This window comes from Colobus angolensis, unplaced genomic scaffold, assembly GCF_000951035.1.
Source record: "Colobus angolensis palliatus isolate OR3802 unplaced genomic scaffold, Cang.pa_1.0 Scaffold337, whole genome shotgun sequence".
Taxonomy (NCBI): domain Eukaryota; kingdom Metazoa; phylum Chordata; class Mammalia; order Primates; family Cercopithecidae; genus Colobus; species Colobus angolensis.
The window spans coordinates 682758-693738 of NW_012116677.1; the positions used below are offsets into that span (position 1 = coordinate 682758).

Below are 10981 nucleotides of genomic sequence, written 5' to 3' on the forward strand. Positions count from 1 at the left end.
TTTTATTTCATTGAGCAGTGGTTTGTAGTTCTCCTTGAAGGGGTCCTTCACATCCCTTGTAAGTTGGATTCCTAGGTATTTTATTCTCTTTGTAGTAATTGTGAATAGGAGTTCACTCATGATTTGGCTCTGTCTTTCTTGATGTATAGGAATGCTTGTAATTTTTGCACATTGACTTTGTATCCTGAGACTTTGCTGAAGTTGCTTATCAGCTTAAGTTAGGAGATTTTTGAATGACCCAAATTTTTACACTCTGAATATCTTGGTTAAGCATTAACAATGAATTCCTAAACACACATAGATGAAAATATTTACTTAATAGCAGGTAAAAATTTTAACTGCCTAAGAAATACACTACAGAAACATAAAACTATATAAAACATTTCTACTAAAACAGTAATCAAATGACAAAATCACTACAGTTAATGACAACAAGCCCAACATTCCAGCAGCCCTGTTATATAATATCAGGTTAAATATTTTATCTTATTATATCATTACAAAGTGATACCACATTTTCCCACAGAGGCAAAAAAGGAACTAGTCACTAGGTAATATGAAAGGAGATATATACAGCCAGCAGGGTGGCTCACACCTATAATTCCAGTGCTTTGGGAGGCAAGGATGGGAGGATTGCTTGAGGCCTGGCATTTGAGACCAGCCTGGGCAACATAGCGAGACCCCATCTCTATAAAATTTTTATTTTTTGAGATGGAGTGCAATGGCACCATCTTGGCTCACTGCAGCTTCACCTCCAGGGTTCAAGCGATTCTCCTGCCTCAGCCTCCTGACTAGCTGGGATTACAGACGTGTGCAACCACGCCCAGCTAATTTTTGTATTTTTAGTAGACACAGAGTTTCATTACCATGTTCAAGACCATGTTGGCCAGGCTGGTCTCGAACTCCTGACCTCAGGTAATCCAGCCGCCTCAGCCTCCCAAAGTGCTGGGATTACAGGCATGAGCCACCATGCCCTGCAGCAGAATTTTTTTTTAATTAGCTGGGCATGATGGTGTGTACCTGCAGTCCCAGCTACTCGGGAGGCTGAGGCAGGAGAATGGTGTAAACCTGGGAGGCGAAACTTGCAGTGAGCTGAGATCCGGCCACTGCACTCCAGCCTGGGCGACAGAGCAAGACTTCATCTCAAAAAAAAAAAGAGAGATATAATTTGTGGCATAGTTGGGACTGTGAATTGAGATGTTCTTAACTGCTAGACTGGATTATAGAGAAAATTGTAAATGTTTTAACACACTAGTGTTTCTACTGCCAAATTCCTGTTACCTCATTAATTGTATTCCATATACACCTTTTGCAAATGTTTACCACATAGTCTGTTTATAAACATCTTAGATATGGCAGAAGTTAACTACTAATTTTTATGGTTTTCATTTTAAAATACCTGTTTTGCATAAGCAGCATGAGAAAATCTTGGCCAGGAGTCCCTTCTAGAAAATGCCTTATGTTAAAGATGATGATATAGAGCCACCATTATTAGTAGAGCTTGTACTTTCAAGGGGATTTCTGGGGTGGTGGAAATTAAATTTATAATAACCTATCCATATCCCTTTCCTCCAGGCTGACATGTTTAGGGTGACTGATCACATTAGTTAGGTGGTATTGGCACAGAGTTAAATATCCTGCATACAAAGTGAATTATAATCTTGGCCTAATTGATATTTATTTGCCTTTCTAAACAACTTTTCTTTAAAAAAAAAAAAAAAAAAAAAACCCGCGTTTAGGCCAGACACAAAGCAGAATTAAAAATATTAAATATTAGTTTGCCCACCATATTTCATATCATAATTATACTCTGGACATTTACAAGTTTATTATGAAAATGTCTATTTAAGACAGATTTCAAACCTATGCCAAAAAATCTCTTCAATTTCAAAAGTAAAACTGTTCATGTTAACATGAAGAATATTATTTATACTTAAGTACTTTCTCAGAAGTAAAGCCTTCCGTTCTATGCCTCTGCTATACATGCATATAGCATACTTTTGGTTTTTACAAAACTAGCTTCACATTACACAAACTGACAAAGTACAGAAAATGCTGGCTACTGGGTTTAATTATATAAACCTAGCTTATTATGCCTTAGATACCTGAAGTTAAAAACCAACAAAAATGGAGGAAATAATCCTTTTCCATTCTTAATAACAGATTTCTGGATGTCATTTAACCTTGAATTAATATAACACCCTTATATTGATTGTTTAAAAGCTATCTCATTAACTACGCTATTTAAATGTAATCTGAGTTTCAGAGTGGGCTTTCCCAAATTGTACTTAAGTTCTTCGGACAAAAAGAGAAGTGTAGAGGATAATCTGTGGTAGTCAAAAGACTCCAAGAGATCATCCAGAAATTTGTCTAAGTTGTACATGTGTTTCCCAAACTTTGGGTATTTGACCATGTGATCCCTTTTAATATGTTTGAGAAATGCAGAATTTGTCCTTATTTATTCCAGATATGAGGTAAATCAGCATGATTCTATAACCAGTAGCAAACATAAAAGCAATCATTCCTCAATAAGATCAAATTTCCTCTAACTTAGAACCATATAAAATATAAGATCTATTTCAACATTAGGTTTCCAGCCCACAGCTTCCTTTGTTGTTTCTTTTTTCTTTTTTTTGAGACGGAGTTTCGCTCTGTCGCCAGGCTGGAATGCAGTAGTGCAATCTTGGTTCACCGCAACCTCTACCTCCTGGGTTCAAGCAATTCTCCTGCCTCAGCCTCCCCAGTAGCTGGCATTACAGGCACATGCCACCACACCCAGCTAATTTTTGTATTTTTAGTAGAGACAGGGCTTCATCATGTTGGCCAGGCTGGTCTTTAACTCCTGACCTCGTGATCCACCCGCCTCGGCCTCCCAAAGTGATGGGATTAGACATGAGCCACTGTGCCCGGCCTCCTGTGCTTATTTCTAGTTTGCTTATTACAAATAAGTAAAATTTAAAATGTCCTTATATATCTGATAAGTAGTAACATGCTGTAAGTTTTCATGTGGATACTATGGCTCAAGTTCTGACACACAAACTTTTATTTATTTGCTTATTTTTGATAAAATGTTTGTTACAGGCAGCCAGGGGACAGCTTTCTTTTTCCCCCCAAGACCAGCTTTAGAATGGTAATTGATTGTACTTAGTTCTCAGAACTTCAGAAACAACGTAATAGATAAACAATTTCTTAAAAGTATTCTAGATAATAGCAAATGGGATTCTTTAACAACAGTACTCTGTTGCAGTGAGAGGTTTTTTTCTGAAGAATCCCAAACCTCACAATATTCTCTTTACTCCCCCAACCACTCATGCACACACACACACACAGAGTAAAATCTCAGTCTCACATATATAAAAAGGCTCTCTAAATGATGGGAAAAAGTGGAAAAAAAAGCATACGTCAAACAAATACAAAATTGGCATGTGTTAAGGCTAACAAATTATAGAAAAACAGAACTTTAGTTAGATACCTTTAAGTTGTTACAATGGAACAGATAAAACCGTAACTTTAGTAGGTAACAGAATTATGACTATATCCTTTGCTTCAATACTTTTACTCTAAAATGTGACCCTAAGTAAAGCATGTACATAAATTCTTTCCATGAACAGCTTGATTGCAGAAAACCACATGTATTTTAGATATATCTTAACACTGAATTATTTCAGTGCCTTGAGTTATAATGTGTTGCTCACACTGGCACCAAGTAGAGACTGATAATCTAAAAGAATAGCATTAAGTGTTATTCAAACTTGTCCATATACATTCTCAGTGGTCCTTAGGTTCTGAGATATAGTCCTGAAGTTTTACAAGTATGCTTAGCTGTATTGAAAATTCTAACCTGCATAACAGAATGTAACTTAAAACTGTAGTTCCACCAAAAAATAAAATCCAGGACCTTACAAAAAATTATCAAATTTGTTTTAATATCTAGTTTCATTTTTAAACTGTAGCTGCTGGATAATTTTTTGTAATTTAAAATTCATTATCAGGGTACAGAAAACACTAATAAGCTGACAGTGAATTAAATACTAACAGTGAACAAAATTATTGGACCATGCATTTATAAAAGCCACATTTAATACTAAAACGTTCCAGTTATACTACTTAACTGCAAGAAACATCCTTTAGCTCCTTACTTGCAATTACAGCACATTCTCATTTTGATATAATTTATCCTTTTTACCCAATTACTACTATGCCCAACAAAATGTTTCCAAATTTTATACCTTTCTTTACCACTTAGGAAGTATGACATCACTGTTATGCTTTACGAGTTCTTTAAAAGAAATGTGAAATTTAAAGTTTTACTTTGAAACTGATGAGAAAGTATTAAATATCACTACCACATGAGTTAAAACAAAGAATGAAATAAAATACAAAAGTGGTGTCTATATAATCGGCAAATTACTTGATAAGACATTTTAACTATTTTACAGTTCTGCTTAGCACAAGAATAAACTGGTTCCAAAGTACTACAGTGTTTGGCATTTTTACTGCAAGCTTTAAACCATAGTGTTACTCCTCTCAACAAGCCATCTCTAAGAAAATGGCAGTGTTTGTGAGTACAGAAATTGTTCTATCCAGTAGGTGGTATTCTATATAGTCAAGATAAGAGAATTCTTTATAAAATTGTTTTAAAAAATGCAAAATGACTTGATAATTACCAGCTGTCTCAAAGGCTATAAGAAAAATGCAGCAAATAGAAGTACTCATTGATTAATATTATTTGTTTTGAGAAAGCCAGAAATGATTCTAAGAAATAAGCAATAATAACAAAAGACATAATTAATATACTGTATCTCTTTTAAGCCAAAGCATACTTTTACCTCAAACAAGACAGTTTTGACTTTTACATTCTTAATTTCCTTTGTCCAAAACAGGACCCCATTTTAGAGTTCATTTGAATTGAGTTCATAATCTAAAGTCACTTTTCGCCACAGGATGTTTTCATTTCAGTAAACTGCTAAGTGGCAAATGACTAAGTCAGTTATAAAGAATTTGTACCACAGTAAATGATAATTTATAATAATTGTCAATAGAAACCTATAAACTTCTACACCCAAGCCTAAAAGTTACTACAGTATTGAGGTCAGAACTAACATGATTCTTCCATTTGGTCAGATTTCATTTACTAAATAATACTGTCAAGAAATCCAAAGAAGAAACTTTAGTGGGTTCTTCCAAAGCTGCATAATTTTCCAAATGATTTTCCTCTGGTTGCAGAGCCTGTTCAGTCCTTCAATCCTTTTTCAGTCGTTTAGCTTTTGCAATGTTTTCTTGGCGTTTTTGTTTCTTCTTTTGCTCCTTCTCCCTGGCCTCAATCATCTTGGCCAATTTCCAAGACAGTACAGCGCTTGCTAGGAACAGTGGAGTAAGGGCCAAAATAACAGTTGTAAGGAAGCCATATGGGTCTTTTGCAGCCCATTCCACAACATACTCAGCCCAAGCCTTTATATCAAACATCTTCACTGCAGTCTTATGAAAACTGGGGCTGGAGAAGGTGGGTGGAGAACAAAGAGGAAAAAAACAGAAGAAAGACTGTGTGGTTAATCAAATTTTGAAAAAGTTTCCTCACACAACCAGTTAACTCATGATTCCATTATCACTCAGTTTGCCTTTTTAAAAAGTACTAATTAGTACTACTGTAATAAGGACTAGTATTTCCAGTTAGGAAAAAGTAATTCATCTAAGACAGCCAGAATAGTGACACTTCAAAGATGTAAAGTTATAGAAGATTTTTAAAAGCCATGTGTCTCTGTCATAAGAACTATGCATTCTCACATGCTTCCTATATGGAAGACAAACTTTATTTAGCAGGAGGCTTTCATAAGAATCTTGAGTTTTCTATGGTCATTCCAGGAAAGAGCTGAACACAGTTTGTCATTTTTTGACATATCCTTAGTATTACTAACTAACAAAAATACAAATCAGCAAATTTGGTGTTTGAAAAGGACAAGCCACAGAGCATGTGCAATGCTCACAAAGAAGGAGAGATGGCTATTTCCAGGAATGGGAAAGGGAGGGTAAGGGAGTCATGACATCACATTAATAAGCCAAAGCAGCAAAAAGTACTGTGCTATTTTATGCCCTTTCAGCTTAGAGGACCTCTGTTGGAATAAGCCTAATTTAATAAATGAGAAAAGTAGCCTTAACAAGATGCCATGTGTTTTGTTCCTTTTTGAGTGTAAGGAAAAGGCATCTGGCAAATGAGGATTATGTGACTTGAGTGATGTTTTCTATTTTGCCCCAGAGGCTTTTCTACCTTTCATGTTTGTGTCAACCTCTATTCAAAGTGGAGAATTAGAATATCTGAGTAGGGAATGAGTGTATATACATCCATTTACAATTTCAACTGGCATTTTAAAAAAAATTACCTACCTTATGCTTGAGTAGTGATCTCTAACTTTGTCCTGGTATTATTAGTGACCCAATCACGACTTCAGATGACCCTTGGTAGTCTGTCTTCTTGAGTTCTACTGTACACATCTGAGAGATGATTTAAATTCTGTACAACTGGCTAGCTGGAAAGAATACAAAAAATAAAACAAAATTTAAGTCAACTTTCAGGATAATTGTAATAAAATTTTAAATGGAAAATTTCTATATTGTATATATGCAACCTATATGACATCTAAAATTGCCTATCCATTATAGTAACTTAATATGTTTCTTCCTCATTTGAATTTACCACAATTGCAAGTGCCCTGTAAGAAAATCCTAATTACTGGAAATCAAGTATTTTACTAAGTTACTTATTTCAATAATAAATTTTTTTTAGTTCATTGACATATAGAAGACAAGTTGGCTGACTGACTTACACAGCATATCCGTTCCTAGATTTTCAACTTTTTATACTAAAAATGTTGCCATTCATTCATTTACTGGATTAGGTACACCACTACAAAATCAAACACCTCATCTTACTCTTTAAAGGTTTTTTTGGATCTATCATACAATTTGTGTCCTTTACTTAAAAAATTAGAAGACATAACCAAACAAATTATAGTAATTCACCCACAGTCCCATTACCCCAGGAAAACTATGACTGGTTGTAATTATATCTTTCCCACGATTTTCAACTGAACACACATGAAAGTGCCTAATACGTTAAATAGCTTAGCTCCCGGACTTCATAAGACCTCACCTATACAGTCAGAATTAGGTACTACTCAGATCGATCTGCCTTCACCTTCTCCAGCTCAGAAGCGAATAAACAATGTAAGTTTCAGAGATAAGCAAAAGAACTTTTGCAGTAAGAGTCATGGTCCACAGGCCACACATCTCCCTGCACCTCAACTTCAGACCCAAACACCCAAGCCTCCACACTTTCAGGAACAAATCCTACTCTTCCGCCCAAAGCGGATCGACCCGGCTCGATCTCCCAACCAGACCCGCGTGGCCCTGCGGCTGCAACTGGTAACACTTGACGGTCGTCCGCACTTCCTCCTTTGTCTTTCCCTTATTTCTTACGTTTCCCCCTTGCTCCTTTGTCTTTCCCTCATTTCTTACGTTTCCCCGCTGCTCACTCTTCCCTCCTTACCCTATCGGGGCCGCAGACCCACGGGGACCACGTTCACTCCTGCCCCTCGGCCTTGGCAAGCGCGGGCCCGTTGTCGCGCAGAGCCGAGGGTCCTGGGGGATCCTGGATTGGCCCAGCCACACCTTGCGCCGCAGCCGTTTCTGCTGGACACCAGGAGAAAACTACGGAAGCGGTAGCCACCAGCTTCCCCTACCTTGCCCCAGGGGCTCGGATCCCACTCCCCACTCACCGCCAGACCGGAAGCAGGAAGGCGGAAGTCGCGGCCTTTGCGTCCCGCCCACAGACGACCCGAACCTCCAGCCGGGCGTTAGGAAGTCTAGGTGTTGGTTTCCGGCTGCGCCATTGCTGTGTGGGTCTTGGGACCTCGAGTTGGAGGACGCGGGAGGGTGGGGGGCGGGGACAGGGTGGCGCTGAGATTTCCGGTGAGCGGCAGGTGAGGGCGCGCGGGGCAGGTGACCGCACCCGGGCTCCTTTCCAGGCTTGAACTTGAGACTGCCACGTCCTGCGGGGACCAAGTGGTGGGCGAGGAGGCGTGGAGCGGCCTCAGGACTCGAGGAGAGGTTCCGAAGCAGCTAGGAACTTTTGCCTTTGCCTCCCGAGGTCGATCGGAAGACAACCCCCATCCCCTGCTGTAGCCGGACAGTTGGAGGGTCCTGGGTGGGTGAGGTGTGAAACTCAGACCAAAGAGCAGCGGCAAGAAAGCATTTGGGTTCCCACAAAGCGCCCGAAGTCAAGGTAAGGGTCACACAACGACCCTTGACGATTCCGACGAGTTCATCCTGGTTCACATCCCACTCCACACCTCTCTCTTCTGGTTGGGCAATAGTTACATCCTTACGTAAAGGAGGCAAGCTGCGGGGCCTTGGTGGATCCACTCAACCTTGTTACCAAGGGACATGCCGCCATGCTATGTGAAAAGGGGGGTTTTGTTGTTTGTTTTTAATTTAAGTACCTAATTCGTTTCACGAAAGAATGATCAATACCTACCCAGAGTAAACTTGATAAGTAATTAAACTGTCAGGGCATAGAGTTCCCATAGAGGTGCTTGTTCTTTCAATACACAAATAAAAGGATGCAAAAGTCAACATGCAAAAAGGGTGAGTTAATATTGTCTTCTAATTTACAGGAACTGAAAGATTAGCTCTGCTTTGGTTGGTGACCAAATTTTGTGATTGCTTGCACTGTTTGACTACCTCTGACAAGTGTTGTAAGACCTCTTCACTGTTTGATTCTCCAAAGGACTATGTAATGTTCTCTTTCAGGAGCAAGCTGCGACATGTTTAACTAGTTTAGGTAAAACAACAATAACTGTTTTTTACCAGGGAACAGACTTTTTGGCAGATAATCTAACGATCTACGATACTGTCCGTTGGGCATATGTTAATGTTTGAGATGTTGTATTACCAGCAGTTGTTTTCTTACTCCTTTTTATTTGAAAACCTGGATTATAGTTTCAAAGCCTATGCTGCTTAGGCCTAGCCTGTACCTGTAGTAGCCAGAAAAAGCAGACTCAGTCACTAGATTGTGTGCACTGAATACTTACTTGAGATAACCGATTTTTCTAAAACTTCCCCAAGTCTTGAATCCAAGATGTGGTCAGAATGTATTATTTTAACATCCTTCGTTCCAGAGGCCAATGCGTGTTTTATTTTAATCATGATAGATGGTTTTCCCAGTTACTGCCTCCGGATACTTGTAGTGCTGCATCCCTGGTTAAAAGCACGGAAGTCTTGGGCAGGAAAAAAGGGCAAATAAGGAGAAAGCCTTTGTAGCTCTTTAGCTGTGATCTAGACCAGGGGTCCCCAACGATGGACTGGTACCTGGTTTGCAGCCTGTTAGGAACAGGGCCTCACAGCAGCAGGTCAGCAATGGGTGAGTGAGCATTTCCGTCTAAATTGCGCCTCCTGTCAGATCAGCAGCATCATTAGATTCTCATGGTGCGAACCCTAATGTGAACTGCATATGTGAGGGATCTAGGTTGTGTGTTCCTTATGAGAATCTAATACGTGATGATCTGAGGTGGAACAGCTTCATCCTGAAAGCATGCCCCCTCCCCATCCATGGAAAAATTGTTTTCCACAAAACCAGTCCTTGATGCCAGAAAGGTTGGAGACTGCTGATCTAGACCATGCCTTTACAATCTAAGTTTGCTTATCTAGCTTCAAGTTACAGGACAGTCTGCAAGACCAAGAACAGCATAGGGGTTGCCACAGTGGAGCTCCTTACTGCAATCTGCATTGCCTTAACTAAAGGTGGTGTCAGGATTGGTTCAAATACTGTGAACTACTTTCCATAATGAGGAGTCTGAGCTCGTGAACTGAGATTCACAGTCTTGGTACAGTAATGATATGTATACTCTGATAAATCACTCTGAGTGTGTTTCCACTTATATATGTGGAAAGCATACTAGGCAATCTCCAATGCCCTTTCAGCTTTAAAATCTGTAAATTGGACTGGATTTGGTCATTTTTCTTACCTAAATAAATAGCATAGTAAGGTATTTGATAGAAACATTATTGCAAGTTTTCTTAAGGTCTTTTTTTTTTTTTTTTTTTTTTTTTTTTGATACAGGGTCTCACCAAGTCACCCAGGCTGGGGTACAGTGAGTCCATCACAGCTAACTGCAGCCTCGACTGCCTGGGCTCAAGCAATCCTCCCACCTCAGCCTCTAGAGTGGCTGGGACTACAGATGCATGCCACTATGCCCAACTAAGTTTTTAAAATTTTTTTCTAGAGACAGGGTTTCACTCTGTTACCCTGGTCCCAAACTCTTTGCCTGAAGTGATCCTCCTGCCTTTGCCTTTCAAAGTGCTGGCACTACAGTTGTGAGCCTCTGTTCCAGGCCAAGATCTTGTTTGTTTGAGAAGATCCTTAATCAGGTTTTTATTCTTTCTCAAATCTCTGTCAGAATACCAATTTAGAATAACAAGGAAATAAGGTCTGCTTTATTTACTTCTAAGAAATGAAATCTTATTCATGTAAGTTTAGCCAAATTAACTAAACCTTTTGCTGTTAATGAAGTAGGGCCTGCCTTTGCATAAGATAATTCCTGTGTAGTATGTCATACCACCAGCCTCTTCAGCACTAGTGTACTCTATTGCAATTATATTTTATAAGTAGAGCCTTATGAAATTATTTTTTCTATTGAGAATGGAAGTCCTGTGGCAGTCACATGCCATTTTTTTGCTTAAAAAGTATTTTTCCCTTGATTGGTACAAAATTACATCTCATTCTAACCCATGTCAAAGTTGTAAGTAGTGAAACCAGAATAAGATTCAGATAATATTATTTTAAGATAATAATATAGTTTAATAACAACAATTGAGTCTTGTCTAAAAGACTTTGAGAGTTCTCTCACCTGCACCTTACTTTGATGGAATTAGTTTCTTCCCTAAATTTTATTTTGTGAGGTTTTTTTACTTCCATTGAAACATAATG

The 10981-nt window shown here is 38.7% G+C and overlaps 1 protein-coding gene across 2 annotated transcripts; it reads right to left on the reverse strand.

The window, feature by feature from the left end:
* Positions 1-3899: 3899 nt before the first annotated feature.
* SMIM15 (small integral membrane protein 15) lies at positions 3900-7802 on the reverse strand. Of its 2 annotated transcripts, XM_011952206.1 has the most exons (4): positions 7773-7802; positions 7544-7686; positions 6382-6520; positions 3900-5494 (listed from the first exon to the last, which is right to left on the reverse strand). In XM_011952206.1, the coding sequence occupies exon 4, from the start codon at positions 5464-5466 to the stop codon at positions 5242-5244; it is 225 nt and encodes a 74-aa protein (XP_011807596.1). In that variant the 5' UTR covers positions 5467-5494; positions 6382-6520; positions 7544-7686; positions 7773-7802; the 3' UTR covers positions 3900-5241. The 2 variants fall into 2 exon arrangements, with proteins under 2 accessions (XP_011807596.1, XP_011807595.1); XM_011952205.1 differs by having other exon boundaries at positions 7544-7802.
* Positions 7803-10981: the final 3179 nt, after the last annotated feature.

Excerpts from the sequence above, each read along its gene's own strand:
- SMIM15 (XM_011952206.1), bottom strand. The coding sequence starts at position 5,466 with ATGTTTGATATAAAGGCTTGGGCTGAGTATGTTGTGGAATGGGCTGCA.